The sequence below is a fragment of the Pelodiscus sinensis genome, chromosome 1 (genome assembly GCF_049634645.1).
Source record: "Pelodiscus sinensis isolate JC-2024 chromosome 1, ASM4963464v1, whole genome shotgun sequence".
Lineage (NCBI taxonomy): Eukaryota > Metazoa > Chordata > Testudines > Trionychidae > Pelodiscus > Pelodiscus sinensis.
Window position 1 is genome coordinate 267,484,326 of NC_134711.1, and position 24,202 is coordinate 267,508,527.

The following is a 24,202-nucleotide window of genomic DNA, read 5'->3' on the forward strand; positions in this document are numbered from 1 at the left end:
TCTTCCCTGCGGGCTCACTACCCTCCCACCCCCATCTGTTTCAGTAACGTTATTTTGGGAGTAAGTCTGAATCTTGTTCTTTGCTTTGGAAAGTTGTTTTTGGAATTTGGTATAGTAAAGTGGTGACAAGAGATTTTTAACAAGGTTTTTTTTGTTTGGTTGGTTTTTTGTTTTTGTTTTTTTGCTTATTTGTGAGAGAGATATCTGGCACCAATTTTTCCATTTTTTCCAAAAACTGTAATAAAAGCTATTTTATTAATGATAAATACTATTTAGGAAGAACTTCTGGTTCTCCCAGAAGCCTGAATTCAGAAGATAGACTTTTGCTAAGTAACCAGCTATGTAATCCAGAAAACCTTTATTTTCCTATACCTGAAAAACTAAACCTTTGCAGACTGTGCTATAGGCAACCAAGTCTGTACCCACAATTTCAAGTAGCCTATTTTTACCTGATTAAGTACAAGAAATGCTTTTCCACCTGTAATTCTGTATTTTATTCATACTTCCTGCTTTGGCTTAATCAGAAACCAGTTCGCTCTTCTTAGAGATATTGGAAGCTGACTGAATCTGCAGACATCTCTGCATATTATAATTATAATTTGAAACATTCTTCACAGTATTATGTTCATAAAATTAACAAAATTAAAAAATGGAGTACCTCAGTCTGACCTTCATGGGCACTGGATTCATGAGTAACACGAATAGCCTGAAATTAGAATAACGTATTAGATTTCAAACCAAAAAATCCCCCCACAAAACACACACAAAAAAAAAAAGATTTCTCAAAATAGCAAGCATTAAAAGACTCATTCCACACTCTTCATTTTAACTTGTAGCCTATGGAAGTCACTGAACCTATGCCATATACTATAGTGTATGACTTTTAGGGTTGTAACTATTAGAAGTATTGATTAGAAATTAACTAACCCCAAGATCTCAATTAAAAAAAAAAAAAAGATAAAACCGCCTTTTAAAACTAAACTTTTAAAATGCTTAAAATAACTGTAATGCTGTTTCATGTAAAGTTTTAAAAACCATCTACATGTTAGTGAGATTACTAATTCCCCACTCCATGTTGAAACTCTGGTCCAGAAGAGACCAGAGAATCCCAATGGAGAGCTAACGCCTGGCAGCCTGACATGCGGCAGCAGAGCTTCCTGGCAGGGCAGTGGAAGCCCTATTCACGGTAGTAAAGCAGCAAGAGCCCAGCACACAGAAGCACCAGGGCTGCCTAGCACGGCACCAGGAGCCAGGCACTGCACCGAGAGCCTGGTGCGTGGGGGCGGCGGGGCTGCCGGTTGCTGCAGCAGAAGCCTGGTGCATGGATGTGATGGGGCTGCTGCATGCAAAGGTAGAGGGGCAGCCTGACAGGACAGTGGGGGTCAGTGACGAGGGGGAACTGGCTGGGAGGCCTTCAGTCAGGCCAGGGCTGGAGGGTGCTAGTGGCAGGAGGACCATAAATGACTTTCCCCTGGTCTGGCAAAGTCCCTCATCCGGGACTAGTCAAGTCCCAAAAGTATGAGACCAGGGAAGTCCAATCTGTAGTAGCAAGTGACATTTACAATAAAGCATTAATGTTTTAATCTGTGAAAGCATTTCAGCACATACTTAACTTTAAACATGTGAGCAATCCCATTTCCACAATGGGACTATTTAAGTACATCAGTGTTTGCTGGACCATGACACAGGATCAGGACTATTTCTGCTAATAATTCTATCATATTTAAAAAAAAAGATACTAACTTCATAGGTTTCTAAATATTTGGCTCGCTCTTCAGGGCTCATTGATAATGAATCCGCCAAGAATTTTTTCAATGTAGAATCTGATTCTTAAAAATAAATACAAAAAAATTAATAAATCACTCCATTCCTCTTTCCATTCTCAACAAGTTAGAGCATTAGATGAAAACTGAAAGGTTATAACAAAGAACAATTTCGATTTGTATTATTTATTCTTTCCTTTTCCTCTGGACTAATACTTTGTTAAAAACCTTGTTACACAAGGTATACTGAGTGTATTTCCATTTAGAGAAAGACTAAAATCCGAAAAGCAACACATTCTATTCCACTACATACAAGAATAAAACAATTTGAATTTAGACTCTTATTATGGTGTGAAATATTAATATGGTATCCATTACTTTGAATGTGGAGTTATATTTCATTCCCTTAACTATATGTTGTTTTAGTGTCCTTGGAATTACTAAAATGCCTTAATCTATACCATCTAACAAAAAATTGTGCTGTATTGTATTGCTGCTGTATAATTAAGACAAGACAAACTAAATTTCTACTTGCATCTTTTAAAGAGCTTTCATTAATATAAAAGGTGTATTGTGCCACCTACCTTCCAAAAATTAAGTCTATTAAGAGAACATACTTACCAAAGTTCATTTTCTCTCTGTTGTTTGCAATAGCATGAATAAGCCCAATCGTTCCACAAGCATTGTTGATGGTTTGCTTCATGAAATATACTGATGATCTGACATCTTGTCCTTGGGCTTTTATTCTCTCTTCTTCTTCTGTTCTGAATGTTTCATACTGGAAAGAAGATCACAAATGTCTTGTATGTAGAATAATTAGGAGAACTATTTCAAATTTCCTGTGCAAAAACCAAATTCCATTACAATGTAATAGTTGTTTGAAACAGAAGGAAGCAGAACTAAATAAGTAAGGGAGCCTTTATTCACATGGCCAGTCTCACTGACGTATCTGAGATCATTCACTGGTATAAATCTGCAAAATCATGTCCTAAATCAGTGCCTTGTCACTAACCAAACGTCAGTGTCTTTAACCCAATGCCCTGTAACACTTAACTTACGCTATCAAGTGCCATACCAAGAGTGGTAAAATATGAAGATTGATGAGCTAGGCTCACTATTAGAGAAACAGTCCCCTTTACCACGGCCTATCTCCCTGCAATTCAGCACAAGTCCTGGAAGCAGGCAACACAAGTTTTAGATCTATCACAAGCAAACTGGGAGTACAGTCAATAACTATAAGTTGAACCTTTGCAAATGGGGACTCTTTGTTCCAGCAACATCCATGGTACGGCAAGACCATGGATGTTCCAGGACCAGAGAATCCCAGCGGAGCACTGGAACCTAGGAGTTCTGCGGCCTGGCAGGGTTGTAGGTAGCAAGCTGACTCCTGGCCCCACTGGCTAGATTCCCATAGCTAAGAAGCTGGATGTGCCCCAGTGGGGCTGCCTGCCGGGGTTGGGAGCCCGGCGCGTCGCAGCGGGACTGCTCAGCTAGGCTGCTCAGCGCATCCCAGCTGGGCTACCCGGAGGAGCTGGGACTGATACACTGCAGTGGGGCTGCTCAGCTAGGCTGCCCAGTATGCCCTAGCTGGGCTACTCAGCAAATTGGGTTGCACAGCATAGCAGGAGGAAGGAGAGGGGGGAACCAGCCGGGCAGCAGGGCCTGCAGCTGGTCTAGCGTGGGCGGGAGGGGGGAAAGAGGCAGTAGTTGAGGGGCCAGATATGATTTCCCCTGGTCCGACAAAATCCCTCAGCTGGGACTAGTGAGGACCCGAGAGTGCTGGACCAGGAGGTCCATCCTGTACACTGAAGAGAAAAAAAAATGGAAGCATTATAGAAACTCCAATGTAGTCCTACTTGTTTTGGAAAAAGTTGAGTCATTTCCATGAGAGGTACTAATAATTTTATGAAGGACCCATAATAAGAAGCCACAATAAGATGACAATTTTGTTTATTCTGTTTGTTTTAGGAATGTTAGATATCGTGTAATTGAATAGTCAAATAACTGCATGTAATCTTAGTGGTTACATGGCCACTTGATAGTCTCCAGGAACGGGGCCAGCAGTCAGTACACTCCCAGCCCCACTCCCAGGGAGCCCCTTGTCACCCTGCACTGCTGCCTCTCTATCAGAAGCAGCAGTGCAGGTGGCAGGTGCAGCTGGTCCGCTACAGGAGTCAGTTTAAAAATCAGCTCCCATCTCACACCGACTGTCTGCCACCCTGCTGTATAAGAGGCAGCAGCGAAGGGTGGCTGCAGCCCCTGTCCGTGGGGGGGGGTCTGAGCTCCCCACGGACAGAGGCTGCTGCCACAGAGGAGCCTCTGTCTGTGGCAGGCCCAGCTTGCTGCAAACAGAGACTGCTCTGTGGGATGTGGAGCAGCCTTTGTCTGGGGGGAGCGCGGGCTGCCACAGACAGAGGCTGCTTCACGGCACCCTCCCCCTGCTCCAAGAGGAAGCAGCAACACGTGGGGCTTGGGGAAAGGGGGGGGGGGGAGGAAAAGGTGACACCGGAGAGCTGGTGCTGGGGGCGGGGGGGAAATCTGCTTTTAAACCAGCTTTCCCCAGCACCAGCTCCTGCCTATCACCTCCCCCGCCTCTATAGGAAGCAGCAAAGGCGGGAGAGGCAGGTCTGCACAGTAGGCACGCAAACAGAGCCTGCTTGAAAGATGGCTCCCTATATGTATAGGCTCCAGCCTGTCCCCTTCCCCTCCACGCTGCTGCCTTTCTATCAGAGAAACTGGGGGCATGCAGATCTAATGCTTGTGGGGAGCCTAATTAAGGTCGGGTTCTCATGGGCACTGGCTCAAGTTCCTCTTGCTGCCTCTGATACAGAGGCAACAGGTGGGGATGGGAGAAAATGCATGTAGTTGATAAGCCCAACTGATAAGCCCAGGCTTATCGGTTAATCACGTAATTGTCTACAGTACACAATGACATCCCTAGTATGTTTCATGACAGTTTGGCTGTATAAACTGCAAATTATTAAATGTACACAGGTGTTCATGGTAAGGGAAGCATCCAGAGGTGAACAACAGCATTCTAGAGTTTTTCAAACTTGAAATGCTTGGGATAAAGAACGTCCTGTAGACAGGGAGGCTGTGTCTACACTGGCACCCCTTTCCGGAAAAGGGATGCTAATGAGACACTTCGGAATTGCAAATTCCACAGGGGATTTAAATATCCCCCGTGGCATTTGCATGAACATAGCTGCCGCTTTTTTCCGGCTCTGGGTTTTGCCGGAGAAAAGCACCAGTCTAGACGGGATCTTGCGGAAAATAAGCCCTTTTCCGGAAGATCCCTTATTCCTACTTGAAAGTCTTCCTTCCATTCAGAATGCACTATACTGTTGAGGGAATTGGAGTTACTGAGAGTCGCTTAAAAATTAAGCCAACTCTTCATCTCAGTACAATTCCCAGATTTCTGATAAAGAGAAGCTACTCTTAGGAGCAAAAGCTTATTTTGCTTTGAAAATACTTTATAGCTATTTAATAGGGAGGTTTTTTGCTGATGTACAGCTCAGTGTACACATTACTGTGTTGTTTCACTGATTATCTTTAGTGTGATCTACTCTGCTGTGGAGACATTAACCAATAAAGAAAGATAAAAGAAATATATTGTGCTTTTATGAACAACTGGTAAAACTAATAAACCAGAAAAAGCTGCTTGTGAGTAAAACTGCATAGACAGGTGTTCAGATAGACAAACCGGACTATAAAAATGAAGGTATGTCCTGATTGTAAGCCTTTCTACCTTTTCAATATACTGCCCTAATGACTGATTTTTAAGCAGTCACCACAGCAAACCTGAAAGCACTAGACAGCTGGCTTTGTCAATCATAAAACATTCCATTCTCTTATCTACTTTGGGAATGTTGTTCTCTCTGGAGATATGATGCTCCCCTACTTTAACTTTTTGGTTAATCACAAAAGTAAAAAGGATTATAATAAATAGATATAAATCTCATAGTAAATAACCTTATGTGCTTTATGCATGTGCCTAAAATGCTCTACTATGCACTTTTACAGCTGCTGCTGCTACAAAAAAAATCCATTGTATTTCTTTAAGAACACTACAAAGGTGCATTTATGGGATTAAAAAACTACTTGTTGGCACAATAAACTAACAATAATACCACATATGCAGGTATACACAATTTCTGGGCACTATTTCTCACTGCATTGACTAGCAGAGGTTGGAGTATTACACATTACAGTCAGGCTGGCCTTCAAGAATGCTGTAAGCATTCCAGATGATCAGGGCAAGCTATGCAGCACTAATTGTGAGGCCTCTGGAAGGCACATGAACAGCTCTAAGCAGAAGCTTATTTAATCCCCTTCTATCAAAAGGACTAGTGACTGATTCAAGGATTCAGGATTGAGAGATATGCAAGAATCAGAAAATAAGAAAGGCTCTGGCAGCAAAAAAAAAGGACTAATTTGGGAAAAGTAGAATGGCTCAAAGAGTCACATTAATAAATATGGGAAGGTTACTCACCTTGTGCAATAACTGGAGATCTACAAGATGTGTTCCCATCGGTGCTCCACTTAGGTGTGTTAGTGCCGCTGTGCACATGGCCTGGAGATTCTTGCTGGCAGTCCTCCAGTCACTGGCTCAAGCTGCACTATTGCACAATCATTTGGAATGACAGTTGCACACATGCCAGCAGCCATTCCCTCCGTTCCTTCTCTAAGCTGGACACTCCTAGCCCATATCAGAGGGGAGGAAGGAGGATGTGGAGCGCACATGGTGACACATCTCGAAGAACTCCACTTACTGTACAAGGTAAGTAACCTTCTCTTCTTCTTTGAGGGTCACTGTGGATGCTTCACTTAGGTGACTATGCAGCAGCGTTCCTGCTTAGGTGGGCGCTCTGTGATGCAGGATTGGATATTGGATAATACCGCACGTCCAAATCTAGTGTTTGTGTCCTCAAAGGTCTGAATTGAGTAATGTTGTGTCAAAGTATTGGCCGAAGGCCATGTTGCTGCTCTGCAAATAATGTCTATGGGTAGACCTTTAAGGAAAGCAGTAGTGATAGACACTGATCTTGTGGAATGCACCCATACGACTATTAGTGGCTGTCTGTGTTTCTGGGAGTAGAACAGCTGTATGCATGCAGAGATCCATTTGGATATTTGCTGTCTGAAAACAGGTTGACCTCTGGGCCTACTCATGCATGACACAAATAGTCTGGGTGTTTGCTGGAAGTACAGTCCAGGTAGAAGGCTAATGCTGTGCGTATATCCAGCGTGTGTAGCGCTGTCCTCATGTGGTTTTGGGAAGAGCGCAGGTAGGTATATCGATTCGTTACAATGGAATGAGGTAAGTATCTTGGGAAGGAATTTTGGGTCAGTTCTGAGGACAACCTTGTTTTTGTGGAACACCGTTAACAGCTCTCTCTCCTACTCTCCTGGCTGATGTTCTCGCTACGAGAATGGCTACTTTCATTGATAGATGGAGTAGTGAGCACATTGCAAGCGGCTCAAAAGGCCGTCTCATGATTGAGTCAAGCATGAAGTTCCAGTCCCATAATGGAACTGGGTCGCTTCGTGGTGGACATAGATTTTGTATCCTTTTCCGAAATCTCTTAACAGATGGATAGGAAGAACAGGAATGTCCTTGGATCAGTGGGTGTAGTGCTCATATAGCTGCCAGATGTATGTTGATGGAACTAGTTGATAGTCCTTTGTCCTGCAGGTTGAAGATGTACTCTAGTATGTCTTATATTGTCGCCCCGTGCATGAGCTGAATTCCATACCGCAAACTGGACCCACTTCTGTAGGTAAGTCTGTCTCGTCATGAGTCTCCTGAAGTTAATTAGATGTCTCTGACCCTTTGAGACAGGGTTAGCTCTCTGTCTGAGAGACAGCAAGCATCCAGGCTCATAGGTTGAGGGCATGGAGTCCTGGATGTGGTATGCGTCCTTTGTCATCGGGGTAACTTGTACAGGTACCATGATCTGAGTTGAAGTATAATAGGGTACCAAATCTGTCTCGGCCAGTTGGGGGCTACCAAAATGATCCTGTTTGATCTTTAGTACTGTCTGTTGTATGAGAGGAATAGGTGGAAAAGCATACAACAATGGGAAATTGCAGTGGACTGCGAACACATCCCCTAAATATCATGGTCCAATGCCCTCCCTGGAGCAGTACAGGCGGCATTTGGCGTTGATGTGCGTTGCAAACAAGTCCACCATTGGGGAACCCCATTTCCTGAAAAGGTTGTTAATGATGGATTTGTTGATCTCCCATTCATGGTTTTGTGGGAATTGTCTGCTGAGGGTATCCACAAGTACATTGTCTTTACCCGGCAAATGCATTGTGGTAAGTGTCACGTTGTGTACAATAGACCATTGCCATAATTTCATTGCTTCTGCTCACAGGCTGAGAGACCTCACTCCCCCCGGCCTGTTTATGTAGTATATTGTTGCAACATTGTCTGACAATATCCTCATAGCCTTGTTTTGTATGTGAGCGAGCAGTTGTGAGCACACCGTCCTCACTGCTCTGAACTCCAGTACATTGATGTGAATCCGGGACTCTTTGCTTGTCCATTGTCCCTGTAACACCACACTCCCCCATATGGGCTCCCCATCCCAGCAGGGACACGTCCATTGTGATGGTAATGGATGACATTGGTGGCCGAAACAGAAGTCCTATGCAGACGATATTTCTGTCTGTCCACCTGTTCATGGTGGCTTTGACTCGGTTGTGTACATGGAGTGTCTTGTGGAGCAGATGGTTCCTGGAACGGTACACGGAGTGTCGCCATGCCTGAAATGGCCTCATATGTAATCATGCGTTTGGCACTATAAATGTGGACACGGCCCTGTGTCCGAGTATTTGCAGGCATGTGCATACTGTGCTGTGTGGGCAGCTCTGTACAGACTTGACCAGGCTGCATATTCGCGCCCATCTGTGGGTGAGTTGTGAGGCTATACCACAGGTGCAGTCCAGCTGCACTCCTATAAACTCCAGCATCTGGGTAGAAGTGAGAGTGCACTTGTCCAAGTTCAGTAGGAGCCCGAGCATGTCAAATAGCGTTCTTATTGCATGCACCGACTGCTCCGTGTCCCCGTAGTTGGGTGCCATGATAAGCAATCGTCAAGATACAGAAATACGGTTGTTTGTTTTCTTTGCAGATGTGCAGTCACTATGGAGAGGACTTTGGAAAAGACTCTCGGTACTATGGAAAGGCTGATAGTGTAAGTCCTTGATGGTAAATCTGAGGAATTATCTGTGCACCAGGTGGATTGATACACGGAAGTATGCGTCCTGAAGATTGAGGGTAGATAGCCATGCCCCTTTTTCCAAAGCAGGTTTGATCTTCGCAAATGTAACCATCTTGAAACGTTGATACTTAATAAACTAGTTGAGGCCGCGTAGGTCTAGGATGGGCTTCCACTCTCCCCCAATTTCTTGACTGTTAGGAAGTATCGATAATAGATCCCTTCCCTCAGTATAGGCTGGGCACTTCCTCTATGGTGCCTAGTTTTAGGAGACGTTGTGCTTTCTTCAGGAGGATCAGCTTGTGAGAAGGGTCCCTGAAGAGGGACAGGGAAGAGGCGGGTGGGGTGGTGGAACTGCTGTGAATGGTATGCAGTATCTGGTTCGAATTATTTCTAGTATTCACTGGTCCGAAGTGATGGTTTCCCATGCTGGGTAGAATTCTGCCAGTCTGTTTCTGAAGATCTGTTTCCCTAGCTCTGGCTGCCATGGAGGAATGGGGGCTGCTGTACCCTTGCCCAGCACTTCAAATTTGCTGACACGAAGCGGGTGCGTGGTTCGATGATGTATGCTTGTTTGATTGTCTTTGTCGGGTTTTGTCTCATACGTATCTTGTTCTTCTAGGACCTTTGCTTTGTGTATACAGTGGTGCTCTGAACCTTTGGTTATGTTGTTTGTATTATTTTCTCTTGGCTCCAGGCAGCTGAATTCCTAGTATGCGCAGCGTCACTCTGGAATCCTTAAAGGTGTGGAGGGATATGTTTGTTGCCTACACTAAGAGCTTTGTGCCCTCAAACGAGAGATCCTCAATGTTTGATTGAACCTACCTGAGGGGACCCCAACAGTTGCAGCCTTGATACTCGTCTCATCACTACTGCAGATGCCATGGACCTGGATGCTATATCCGCTGCATCTAATGCTGCCTGTAATGCTGTTTACGATATCAATGAACCTTCCCTCACATTTGATTCGAACTGTTCTCTTATGTCTTCTGGTATGTACTGAATAAAAGAACTGAATGATTCGAACGTCTGATGCGAGTATTTGGATAGCAGGGCTACATAATTCATGATTCTCAGTTGGAGGGAGGCTGATGAATAGGCCTTCTTTCCCATAGTATCCATCCTTTTTGTCTCTGTCATGATTTGGTGTTCTGGGGTACTGGTGTTACTTCCCCCTCTGGTTGGCTGCTTCAACTACCAGTGAATTCAGGGAAGGGGTGGGAGAAGAGGAATTCAACCCCTGTAGGTACTACATAGTACTTCTTATCCAGTTTCTTTGAGGTTGGAAGCACTGATGCTGGGGTCCTTCATATAGACTTAGCCGGATCCATCAGAGCTTCGTTCATCAGCAGAGCCAACTTTGTATGTTGAGATAAGCGGAATATGCTTGTGAGTTCATGCTTGTTTTGCATTATGTTGGAGAGCCTTATGTCAAGCGTGTCCACTACCCTCCGGAACAGGTCTTGGAACCTTCTAAAGTCATCCCCTCTGATAGATTAACATAGTCTCCCTGTGTCACCAATCGTGGAATACAAAGTATTCGGAGGAATATGTGACACCTGTGTTACCTCCTCCATAGATGACTCGCTGTCATGGTCGACCGGGTCATAGTCAGCTCGTTTCTGCATGTTCATGTTGGCCAACTATGTCCTGTGTACCTGAAGAGTTTGTTGAAACTGCGTTTGTTGGCTTCTGTCAGGCACCCATGCATCCCAATAGGACCACTGTGGTGGAAGCGGTGGAGGTATCCATTGTGCCACCTGCCACTTCTGTAGTTGCTGCTGTTGTGGTGTAATATGTTGAGGGACTCTGTGCTACCCCCTTATCTGCTTCTCCTCCTCATCACTAAATCTCGCAGATATTAGTGATGCTGGTGTCGAGGATAGCATGGAACCTCTGAGCCTTGGTGTGCTGTTGGTTCCGAAGAGTGGCGAGGCTATCGCAAAGTCCGCCTTCATTATGTACCTTGGTACCGAGAGCAGTGGAGGCATTTCTGTGTAATTCACTGCAGCTGAGCTCATCTGTGCCCTAGATACTTTGAAGTGCACCAGTACCAGCGGTACCGAGCGTTTGTTAAAGCACGGCATTCTGCTGCTCTGCTGCTTACCGGCTTGTTTATTATTGGTACCGTCTTCTGCACTGGCACCAAATTACTGCGAGGAGGGCCCAAAACTAGCCAGTGGCTCTGTGCTTCGTTTGGGGATCACAGCTTCTCTTCGAGCAGGATCCTTTATCCTGCTTTTGACAGCCCTTCTCAGGTCAAGCATTGTCAGCCTCTTTGTTGAGAGTTCTTTTGTTACTCAGAGGCTGAGGCTCAGCAGGGGACCTGGAGCCTTTCGAGCTCCGCTCCAGGTCATGCTCTCTGGCACATCCTTGCGAAGTAGTGCTCCTCCTGCCCTTCTCCCCTAGAGAGTTATCTCTGGGAGTTGGTGGGGGAGGCTGCATCTCAGACATGGTATTGAGGTCTGTAAATAGAGGTCTTCTCTGCAGATCTCTCATCTTTTTAGATCTTGGGGCAAGCTTCTGGCAGTGCGGGCAGTGGCTGACCTAGTGGTCCTGTCATAGGCAGCACAGACACTGTTCATGTCCATCTGCTGCTTTGAAAGAGATCCCACACCCTGTGCACCTTTTAAAGCCCAGTGGTGTGGCCATGACAGTGTTTGCCTGTCTGTATTGCCCTTTGGGCAAGCGGGATGCAGTGATAGTGCCCCCTGCGCCGCTCCACTTGTTGTTCTTCCGGTGTTGTCTTTTTTTTTCTTTTATAGATACTGTTGATTAAGGGAGACAGTCTAGCTGCAACTGATGCCGGCGGCGGTTAAGAAGGAATTGAGGGAACGGCCGCTGGTGCGTGTGCAACTGTCATTCCGAGTGATCGCGCAATAGCGCGGCATGTGAGGCAGCCAAAGGACTGTTAGCAAGAATCTCCGAGCCGTGTGCACAGCAGCGCTGACACACCTAATCGGAGCACCCACAGGGACCATCGAAGAAGAACATAATGCATACTGTGACTGAATGCAGATCTATATTCACACCCTACATGGTACAGCAACATTTTGTGTACAAAATACGGTTTGAGAGGCATTGTTTGAAAGCTAATAATGAATACAAACTGAAATAAACAGTCTAGGTGTTTAGCTGGTAAGTCTGGGGAGTGTGTAAACCAGTTTCTCAAAAACAAAGGACAAACTTACACCTCTTTCCAAATGTCAAAATGGACAGGCATTCACTGGTCAAGTAACCATTTTTTCAGTAGTGAAGGGGGCAGGAACAGATCAATTTGCATTTTAACAATATCAAGGAATCTCTTTCACCAGGAATCTCTTCACTCATGTCTGCATCCTCACAGCTGGAAGAAACTTCATCTCTGAGTAACCCTCAGGATAATGCATTTCAAGGATGACTGTATTATAAAATGGAGACAGCAAAAGCTACCCCAGATGTTCATTCTCTTATTCTTTTCTCTATCACTCTTTCCCTTTAGGAGGGATTCTGACCTGAGAAGCTGATCAGCCCTATTGCTGGCAACATGTTCTTGTGGCAAGGATTTCTCAGTGAACCAAGTCTAATTTAAATTTTAGTTACTAGAAAGTGTTTTATTGTAACTGCTCTTGTAACCATTTCTAACATTAATGCCTTATATTTTTGTGACAGGGCATCCTATATTCTTTATGGAAATATGCTTATTAATATGATGTAACTTGTTACTCATTATGCAAGATACTTCATTATGCAAGATATATTGGGAAACTAACACAGCGGGGCACAGGCTATCCAATAAGTTTCTGGACTGCACTGGAGACAACTTTCTGTTTCAGAAGGTTGAAAAAGCTACCAGAGAAGCAGTTCTGGATTTGGTTTTAACAAATAGGGAGGAACTAGTTGAGAACTTGAAAGTAGAAGACAGTATAGGGGACAGTGATCATGAAATAATAGAGTTCATGATCTTAAGGAAAGGTCGAAGGGAGACCAGCACAATTGAGGTAATGGATTTCAGGAAGGCAGATTTTGATAAGCTCAGAGAACTTGTAGGTAAGGTCCCATGGGAAGCAAGACTGAAGGGAAAAACAACTGAGGAGAGTTGGAAGTATTTCAAAGGGACGTTGTTAAGGGCCCAAAAGCAAACAATTCCGCTGTGTAGGAAAGATAGAAAATATGGCAAAAGGCCAGCTTGGCTTAACAAGGAGATCTTGCATGATCTCAAAATAAAAAAGGAGTCATATAAAAAATGGAAACTAGGACAAATAACAAAGGATGAATATAGGCAAGCAACACGGGAATGCAGGGGCAAGATTAGAAAGGCAAAGGCACAAAATGAGATCAAACTAGCTACAGGCATAAAGGGAAACAAGAAGACCTTTTATAAATACATTAAAAGCAAGAGGAAGACCAAGGACAGGGTAGGCCCACTGCTTAGTGAGGAGGGAGAAGCAGTAACAGGAAACTTGGAAATGGCAGAGATGCTCAATGACTTCTTTGTTTCGGTCTTCACCGAGAAGTCTGGAGGTGTGCCTAACGTAGTGACTACAAGCAGAGAGAGGGTAAGTTTAGAAGATAGGATACACAAAGAACAAGTTAAAAATCACTTAGAAAAGTTAGATGTCAGCAAGTCACCAGGTCCTGATGAAATGCATCCCAGGATACTCAAGGAGCTGATAGAGGAGGTATCTGAGCCTTTAGCTATGATTTTTGAAAAATCATGGCAGACGGGAGATTCCAGAAGACTGGAAAAGGGCAAATATTGTGCCCATCTATAAAAAGGGGAATAAGAACAACCCAGGAAACTATAGACCGGTCAGTTTAACGTCTGTCCCAGGGAAGATAATGGAGCAGGTAATTAAGGAAATCATATGCAGACACTTGGAAGGTAATAAAGTGATAGGGAATAGCCAGCATGGGTTTGTGAAGAACAAGTCATGCCAAACTAATCTGATAGCTTTCTTTGATAGGATAACGAGCCTTGTGGATAAGGGAGAAGCGGTGGATGTCATATACCTAGACTTTAGTAAGGCATTTGATACGGTCTCGCATGATATTCTTATTGATAAACTAGGCAAATATAACTTAGATAGGGCCACGATAAGGTGGGTGCATAATTGGCTGGATAACTGTAGTCAGAGAGTTGTTGTTAACTGTTCTAAATCCTGCTGGAAAGGGATAACAAGTGAAGTTCCTCAAGGGTCTGTTTTGGGACCCGTACTGTTCAATATCTTCATCAATGATGTAGATATTGGGATAGAGAGTACGCTTATTAAGTTTGCAGATGATACCAAACTGGGTGGGGTTGCAACTTCTTTGGAGGATAGGGACATAATTCAAAATGACCTTAGCAAGTTAGAGAAATGGTCAGAGGTAAACAGGATGACGTTTAATAAAGAGAAATGCGAAGTGCTCCACTTAGGAAGGAACAATCAGTTCCATACATACAAGATGGGAAGCGACTATCTAGGAAGGAGCATGGCGGAAAGGGATCTAGGGGTCATAGTGGACCACAAGTTGAATATGAGTCAACAGTGTGATGCTGTTGCAAAAAAAGCAAATATGATTCTAGGTTGTATCAACAGGTGTGTTGTAAGCAAAACTCGTGAAGTCATTCTGCCGCTCTACTCTGCACTAGTTAGGCCTCAGCTGGAGTACTGTGTCCAGTTCTGGGCGCCACATTTCAAGAAAGATGTGGAGAAATTGGAAAGGGTACAGAGAAGAGCGACAAGAATGATTAAAGGTTTAGAGAACATGACCTATGAAGCCAGGCTTCATGAACTGGGCTTGTTTAGTTTGGAAAAAAGAAGATTAAGGGGGGACATGATAGCGGTTTTCAAATATCTAAAAGGGTGTGACAAGGAGGAAGGAGAAAATTTGTTCCTCTTGGTTTCTGAGGACAGGACAAGGAGTAATGGGCTTAAAGTGCAGCAGGGGAGGTTTAGATTGGACATTAGGAAAAAATTCCTAACTGTCAGGGTGGTCAAATATTGGAATAAATTGCCAAGGGAGGTGGTGGAATCTCCCTCTCTGGAGATATTTAAGAACAGGTTAGATAGACATCTGTCAGGGATGGTGTAGACGGAGCTTGGTCCTGCCTTGAGGGTGGGGGGCTGGACTCGATGACCTCTTGAGGTCCCTTCCAGTCCTATTATTCTATGATTCTATGATTCACGTGAGATATCATTGGAAAGGTTATGAGTTGATGAATGTGTTTGTATGCATGTATCATTTCTGTATCTGTATCTGAAGTTAAGAATATTGACAGCAGATTATCAAAGTGTTCATGTTGGGAAAAAGCTTATTACAGGGCATCCCTGCTCTAAGTTGCCCCTGTATACATTTGTTCCACACTTAAGCTGTTGATGCTTGTAGGAACTGATGAGTTATAAGTCCTCCCATTCCCTGCTCCCAAGTCATGCAAAAAAGCCCCCCACCAAATGGAAGTCAGACATGGGAAAAAAATTCCCCACTTAAAGTTGTTTTGCTATAAGTCCAAGTTTTTTCGAATGTATCTTGGACTTATAGAGAGGACAGCTTGTACCAGAGCATCAGGAACAACAATGAAAAAGCCAGATTCAAGATTAATGTCCGATTAGCAAAAGACAATGAACTTGGTTTTCCTGCAAGTGTGAGGGTCAGCATGTAAGAAATGGCTTCTGGCTCCTCAACAACCTGGACCATGTCACCTGATGCGGAAATCCATCTTGGAGTCTGTATTTTTCCACAAAAAGGAAGTGGGGGGGTTGGTGAGGTTTGGGATACAATGGATTCCCATCTTAAACAAATGCTATTTAAGGGTGGGGAGTGAAGTAATCCAGGTCATCAATTCCCCCAGATACTTTACCCAAGATGGCTGCTGGACACAAGACTGAATTGGGAAAAGGAACTGGACCCAGGCAGAAAGGATGTCTGGTCTGCGAAGATGATTTATTGCTGATTAGTCCATGACTTCTCCCTTCTGTTGAAAATAACCATGAATGTCCATCTCAATGGAGGTTCCCTGCTACTGTCACTGAAGCACCACAATGGTTAAATAAGCCAAACTTCTTTCATAAGTTCATTTTTAATAAGATGGCCTTAGAAATACTTCTGCTACTCTCAACTTAAAATAACAGCCCAATCAAATTCTGAGACTTCTTCAGTTGCTAGTTATGTGAAAGATTCTTGAAACCCTCACAATGATCAGCTATGAAACTAATGGCATAGAGCAGAGAAACATATGTAGTAGGGACGTTAAAATGCTTTAAATAATTGGGTAACCTCTGAAAAGGTCAGCGGTTACATGCAGGGGGCTCACGCCTGGCTTCCCCCCCTGCGCTGCTGCCTCTGGCAAGCAGCGCAGGATAGGGAAGGGACAGGTGGCTCCACGGGAGTAAGTACATGTGGGGAGCCAGCTTGAAACCTGGCTCCTCACTTGCACTGGCTCCCTCCAGTCCACTCAGGCTGCTGCCTTTGTATCAGAGACAGCAGCGTGGGGCCCAGGGCATGCAAGGAGCTGGCTTTTAAGCTGGTTCCCAACATGTACCAGTTGCCTGCGTGTAACCATGAACATTAACCAATTAAGCCAGGCTCATTGGTTACATTTTAATATTCCTAGTAAGCACAACAGTTCTGCAGTATGTGATTATGATCTCACTCAAACATCAACAGAATTGTGCATACCGAAGGCCAGAAGTGCTAGAATTAGGGATGCCATCACACCCCCTGGCTTGAACGGATTTTAATTTTATACATAGCCTTACAGATTTGTTCAATGGCTCTCAGCATTCCCATTATACAAATTGTTCCAGCACCCCTGAAGAAGTCATCTACTTCTTTCACTTCAGTAGCCAGAGAAGTATTCCTGTGAGTTACTGGCCCAACATTTTTCTCGTAATGCAAATTTTACATTAATTCATGACTAGTAATGTGGCAATTTTATGACCATTTCTTTACTTATATTTAATATTTCCAGTTATTCAGAATGCCTTATGAGAAAAGTTGTGTGCTAAGAAGACATGAAAAAATAGACACTTCTGTTTGAGATATTAACAGCTTTATTAAAATTTTAGCACCTAGATATTATGGCAAGATTTTATATAGCTGACATGTAACATCTGATTTATACTGACAACAGAAAAGAGGAGCAGCCTGACTCACTCCAAGAAGAAATAAATATAAGTTATGTTTCAGTGCATATATTTCAGGTCAAATACATAATTGCATGAGATGTACTCAGTAGCCTGAAAATTTCACAGATTGAAAATATTTAAAGCCATCATTAAAATATTTCAAAAACTGCCTACCACATATGTTAACTCTAGAGTCTATATTTACATGTTTACTGATTAGTGCATAGCCTGGAATGGGGGCTGGGGAAAGATGTACAATTTAACCCATGACAAAAAACACAAATCAAAACCAAAGATAATTCCTAATTCTGTCTCAGTAGCTAACATGCCCAATCAGTCTAAGGAATGAAAACAATGATGGAGACACAGACTTCTGTAGACTAGTGTTTCTCAACCAGTGGTACGAGTACCCTTAAGGGTACATGAGAGAAGTCTGGGGGGGTACATCAACACAATTCAAATTTGGAGAAAACTGAATTTTTGTTTTAAGTTTTACTACGATTTATTATTTTTGTACTTTTTAATTGCCCACCCAGCTATGATTAAGTTGTTTAAACAAATGTGTTGCAATGGTACAAAAAATTCTGTGTCTGAAAACTGTAGGTACTAGAGGTACTTATAATTTTTGAAAAAGGGGGTACTTTTGAAGAAGGGGTACTTTTTTTTTATAAAGGTTGAGAAACACTGCTCTAGACAGTGGTTAAAGTTTGGACTTCAGTATGATACTACTAAATCAATACATATTTTATATACAGCCGCTCCTCAAGTTTCGACCACCTCCACTTAGACCATCCGCACTTACGACCAAAGCGGTTGTAAATGCAGATCCGAGTTACAAACGGTGATCCGTGCTTACAAACAGCGCAGTCGCCATGTAACTCTATGGGATCCGAGTTACGATCACTTCGAATTACGGACCAAATGTTGATCCGTAACTTGTTCGTAACTCGGAGAGCAGCTGCATAGCTGTTTGATATTTTCATCCTAGCTCACCACTATATTCATGTCTTAATGCGATATAAATACTGCAAAAATAAATACCGAAGAATATCCTCTAAAATATCTATCATTTTAAATACTTTTGCAGTTGTACAGTTTTGTTTTAATAAACTTATTTATTAAACTTATTTGACAACACAATGTATCAAAAACAAGAGGGACTTTCTAAAAATCGTGGAGTTTTTTTAAGTATCCTTAACTATTTCACTGATGTAGAGAACTACAGATTTTATATTATGTATGATGGGCATTCTGACTCATCTGCTGACTTTGAATTACTAGGTATCAATAGTAAATATTTACCTTTTCTGTTACTGGGAAGAGAAGCAGCACTGCACAGACAGGTCTTGGCACCATGCTAAGAAGTTCTGGATCCATACCATACACATCTACGAATTGCCAGTCAGGATGTATACCTAACTGCTTCAGAAACTAGTAAAGAAAAAGAAAACATATTTGTTAATAAATAATTCATCCATCAGAAGCAGATTTGATCACCTGTAAAGTTAAATACACTTTAATAGGCTTTATGAAGATCAAAATATTTGAGAGGGAAATAGGGGGATGAAATGATGTAAAATTTCAATGAATGACAAACTGAAAAAGTGCAGTGTTAATCAGCTTTCCCTCTAAGATTTTCCATCCCTGAGACACCAATATTGAGTTCATGTGTGCTTGTTCAAATGTGTGCCACCATGGCACCCACCAGTTACTAACACATATTTTAAATGTTTATGGAAGAAAGAATACTAAAACAGCCCTTTCCCAATCACAAAGACAAAATAGAGCTGTTAATTCAGAGGTTTCACCCAAGCATCCTTATTATTATGGCTGACCCTAAGTGCCAATGTACTGTATCATGACATCAGTTACAGATAAAGTAAAAAGACATCATCCCCTACACATAACATGCAAAGTCTAAACAATAAGCTGTTTTTCTTAAAGGCCTGTGCTGCAATGCTACACAGTATCAGTAATAAATGGTGGCAGGAATGGTTCCTTGGCAAAGAGCAACTGCTGCTGTCCTCAAAGATGGCAGAACCTGACCTGCCACAAATTAACTGTTGTTAACAGCATTTTGCAATGGCTAGAGAGATGGTAGCTGCCGGAATTGGAGTCGGGGCTGCAGTGCAGCTTCTCTGGGGCCGGGGCCACGCATTATGCACGGTGAATCTATTATAATATGAGGGATTCTGATTATTGTTTCCTACATCTTTACTGTAATATTGTACTGCTTTCTTTTAGATGTTCCTTCACCAGCTCTACTTGTTATCCATGAACAAACTAGAGTAAAAATCTTTTGTACGTTCCTCCCTGCTAATTTTCCCTTACCTCCATTTTTTTAAAAACTGTAGGAGTGAGTTTTAGGCAGCATGGGATGTGATACAGTTCCTATTGATGTTGAAGGAACATCTGAAAGAAAGCAGCACAATATTACAGTAAAGATGTAGGAAACAATACATGGCTCCATCAACGGAGCCATGTAGATGAGTTTACTAGACAGGAAAATGAAGCGTCGATTTAAATAATCGCCACTTCATTTACATCAAAATGGCCACCGTGCTGTGCCGATCAGCTGTTTGGCAGCACAGCGCGGTAGCCTGAACACTCTGCAGTTGACAAGGGAAGCCTTTGTCGGCTGCTCCGGTAAACCTCAAACAGCTGATCGACACAGCGTGGTGGCCATTTTGATGTAAATGAAGCGGCGATTATTTAAATCGCCGCTTCATTTTCCTATGTCTAGTAAACTCATCTACATGGCTCCGTCGACAGAGCCATGTAGTCTAGACATACCCTAGTGGAAAATCCTACTCATAAAAAAAGATTTATTTTTTAAGAAAAGGAAACATTTTTCATAGAAAAGGCTTGTTTTGTCAAAGGTCCATTTTCCTTCAGAAATTATCAGCCAGCCCAGGAAAAGAACAGTTTTGTATCAGTATGGTGAGACCCAGGCTGTGTTGTCCATTTCCCCTTCTCCAGTCTTGCCACCTTTTACGATTGCATTATAAGACTTGCATTACTTTTCTTAAACTCTCACCAGAAACAAGAGTTTGCATCACAATATCTGCTTTCACCTTTCTTAAAAATTGTATTTGTAGTCCTCACAGTTGCAGAGGAAAGCTAGAAAATGGGAAGAAGTTGCACTCCAAAGGCTCGGACGCCAGACAGCAAATTAATTTTTTCTTGTTTGAGTAATGAAGTGATATCATCCTGGTAAGACAACAGCAATTGCTTTGAGAAAAGTGGCAGTGCAAAACAAAGAGAGACAGACAGATGCACTTAAATGAGTGGCAATGTTATTAATAGACCCAGATTTCTTGGAAATGCTGACAAATATTGAAGAACAGATCAGAACCATAAAAAACACATTGCTCCTTTACTTAGTTTTTTTGATGAGCATATGATCTATGTTTATAATGATAAGGACTTAATGAATTTTCTACACATATACATTGGCCTTATCTAGTAATTTTTATTCATATGAATAGTTCCACTAAAGGCAACAGGACAACTTATACTTGAAAAAGTTGCAGGATCAAGCTACAAGATGTAAATATGAACTAGACAGCTCCAGTCTTAATATTGCAGATCACTGGTTTCCTATCTTTGATTTCTCCCAAATCCACTTTTGCATTTCTGTAATCATCAATGGATTATATCATTTCTTTCTATAAGGTTGGAAGATTTTTTTTTTAGTAACATCACATTTTAAATACTGCTAAGTAGTACAAGCAGAGAGGAATTTTTTTTTTTTGAAAAAAGCTTGATTTTATGGAAAGAAAATTACTATCTTAAAGTACTGGACTCCCCCAGCACAGCAGGGAGACAGGAGCAAAGCCGCAGAGGCGCAGGACCCCGCCGCCTCTGCGGCTTTGCTCCGGGTCTCCCTGGTCTGCTGGGGTGGGGGGGGGGGGCGCAGCTAGTGCGCCCCCCGCCCCCCAGCAGACCAGGCTTTTGTTGTGGATGCCTGGGGTAGAGCAGCTGGGGTGCTGCCGGGTTGGTCCTGGGGGGCCTACTCGGCAGCGCCCCAGCTGTTCTGTCCCAGGCTCCAGATTCAGCCGCTGTTGAAACTGATCAGTGGCTGATTCCAGGAAGCTGGGGGCAGAGCAACTCTGCCTCGGGCTTCCTGTAGTCAGCCCCTGGTCAGTTTCAGCAGCAGTGGCTGAATCTGGAGCCAGTTCCGAGTTACGTACAAATTCAACTTAAGAACAAACCTATAGTCCCTATCTTGTATGTAACCCGGGGACTGCCTGTATAGGCATCTAAGATACTGATTTGACCTTGCCTACCAGTTCTGCCTCGTCCTTCCTTTCTTTCTGCTATTGTAACCCACACTCCCTCCCATTTCCGACCCATCTCCCAATTTTCCATGTTCTTCACTTGCCCATGGGCTTTGCTCACCTGTCCCCATCGAACCTAGTTTAAAGGCCTCCTCACTAGGTTAGCCAGTCTGTATCCAAATACGGTCTTCCCCTTCCTCAAAAGGTGAACCCCATCCCTGCTTAGCAGTCCTTCCTGGAATAGCATCCCATGTTTGAAGGAAGTAAACTCTCCTGGCGACACCATCTTTGCAGCCAGGCATTCACCTCCAGGATGCACATGTTTCTGCCTGGGCCCCTACCTTTGACAGGAAGGACTGAGGAGAATACCATCTACGCTCCAAACTCCTTCACCCGTACTCCCAGAGCCCTGTAGTCACTCTTGATCCACTCAGTGTCACACCTCGCAGTATTATTAGTGCCCACATGGAGGAGTAGCACGGGGTAGTAGTCAAAGGGCTGGATAATCCTCGACAGAGCCTCCATAACGTCTCAGATACGGGCCCCCAGCAAGCAGCATACCTCCGGAGATGACATGTCAGGGCGTCAGATGGGCGCCTCCATTCCCCTCAGAACAGTCTCCAACCACCACTACGCTATGTTTCCTATTCACAGTGGTGGCAGAAGACCTCCCAGTCTTGGGGGTACGAGGCTTCTCCTCCTCTGTTGTAGGGGGTGATTCCTTATCTCCCGCATCAAGAAGAGCATAATGGTTTCCTAGTACCACGGTGGGAGGGTTTGGAGTAGAGGTGGAGCACTGCCTGCTGCCAGAAGTAACTAACTGCCAGTGTCCACCCTGAGCCATCTCTCCTCCACCAGTAGTGCATCAGCAGTCCTATGTACTGGGACAGCTACCTCAGCTGTCTCTACATGAACACTGTCCAGGAATTGCTCGTGGATTCTCAACCTAGCCACTTGCTCCTGTAGCTCTCCCACCTGCTGCATAGCTTATTTTAGGTGTATTTTTAAATAGATTATTTTGTAATTCGGCACCGTCTACACAGCACCAAATTTCAATATAACATGCTATTCCAAAATTCCCCTTAACCCTCGTGGAATGAGGGTTTCCGGGATGTTGGAATAAGCTGCCTGTTATTTTGAAATAACAGGCTGCTTCAATAGATGCAGAATAGCCATTTCGGGAAACCAGAAGTATCCCAAAATAGCTCTGCAATGTAGATGTACCCTTAGAGATTAACAAAATATCATGAGCTTTCATGGGCAAAACCCACTTCCTCAGATGAGCTTGAGTCTTTGTTGGTTTTGCCTATGAAAAAGCTCATGATATTTTTGTTAATCTGTAAGGGGCCTCAGGACTAGTCGTTTTTAAAGTTACAAACTATCATGGCTACTCTTCTGAGATTTTAGATATAAAGTGGCACACAAACATATTACAAACACCACCAGAGACACACTAATAGGTTTACCAGAAACCCAAACTTAATAAATGATGGTATGCCCAATCCTTTCAAATCCTCCCCTAGTGATTGTGACCCTCTGTGCACAAGGGGTCCTGCCTAACTGCTCAATCAGGAAGAAAGCCTCAGTCAGTTGAAAACTATCTATTTGTCCAAAGACCCTTTATCTATTGGTGTGTGGAGAATTCAGTATATGCACCCCTTTCCTAGCGGTAGTTTCTCTCAAGATGTTATAACCTAACTTGTCTGATCATCCCTTATTGTTCTACAATTACCCTTTTGATATAAATACACACAGTTCCACAATTTCATTTTAATACAATTAACTACAAAGTTAAAACGATTTCAGTAAGGTGTAACTTAATTCAATACAGTTCACTCAGGATTAGGGATGTTAACGAGTTGCTGACGAGATGATTAACCAAGTCAACAAGATTAAGTGATAAATGTAGGCTACTTGCAAGGGAGGGTGGGAAGCAGGAGCTGGTACTGGGGGGAGCTGGCTAAAAAAGTGATTCCCCTCAGCACTGACTCCGCGGTGCCACTTGCCACCCCCTCCATGCTGGTGCCTCTAACAGAGGCAGCAGTGGGAGGTGAAAAGAGGGGGGGACCCACTGCCGCAAAGCAGCCTGGGCCCGTCACAGGCAGATGCTGCTTCAAAGTAGCAGCCCCTATCCACAGGGGTGGGGAGGAGGGAGGTCTGAGCTCTCCACAGTCAAAGGCTGCTTCAGGATAGCAGGCTCTGCATCTGCATCTTCCAGAGCAGCCTCTGTCCATGGGGAACCTGGGGCCACCATGGACAGGGGGGGCCACCATGGACAGGGGCTGCCGCTATCCCACACTGCTGCCTCTTTCTTCCAACATTAGCCAGTGCCAGCTGTCCCACAGGGAATGAACAGAATAGGTAAACATCAAGTGATCCATTCCAGGTTGCTCATTCACAGCTTCTGGCAGTTGGAGCATTTGATTTTCCCTTCAAAAATGTAGTACTTTGCACTTCTGCATTGCAGTTCATCTAACTCATTTCGGACCAATTTTCCAAGAACAGTGTGAATCTAATGCTGCCCTCCAAAGTACTTGCAACACCTCATGTGGTGTTATATGCACATTTTATAAGCATATTCTCAACCATTGTAAAAATCATTAATGAAAATATTGACTAATACAGGACCCATCACAGAATTCTGCAGTATCCCACTTTAACTATAGAAGATGTATCGCCACTTATTGATAAGTATTTTGAATACAATGCCATCAACTTCAAGTAGTGCCATCAGCACAGTATTAGCAGCTGAGCCCATGGTATCTCATCTTTGCCGAAAGTCTCATGCAGATATTCAAGAGAAGCAAGGATAGTATAGATCCATATTGGATCTTGCAGGTGTG

General features: G+C 43.5%; 1 protein-coding gene across 4 annotated transcripts in view; it reads right to left on the reverse strand.

Moving 5' to 3' along the window:
* Positions 1-24,202, reverse strand: part of UCHL3 (ubiquitin C-terminal hydrolase L3) — a 55,873-nt gene that overhangs the window by 26,763 nt on the left and 4,908 nt on the right. For 3 of the 4 annotated variants that reach the window (XM_075918887.1, XM_075918890.1, XM_075918888.1), the window contains 4 exons: positions 18,382-18,510; positions 2,385-2,541; positions 1,744-1,829; positions 659-706 (listed from right to left, as the gene is read on the reverse strand). In XM_075918887.1, coding sequence (XP_075775002.1) covers positions 659-706; positions 1,744-1,829; positions 2,385-2,541; positions 18,382-18,510 — 420 coding nt within the window. Of the gene's footprint in view, positions 1-658; positions 707-1,743; positions 1,830-2,384; positions 2,542-18,381; positions 18,511-20,153; positions 20,302-24,202 lie in introns of those variants that run through there. The other variant, XM_075918889.1, reaches the window with a different exon arrangement.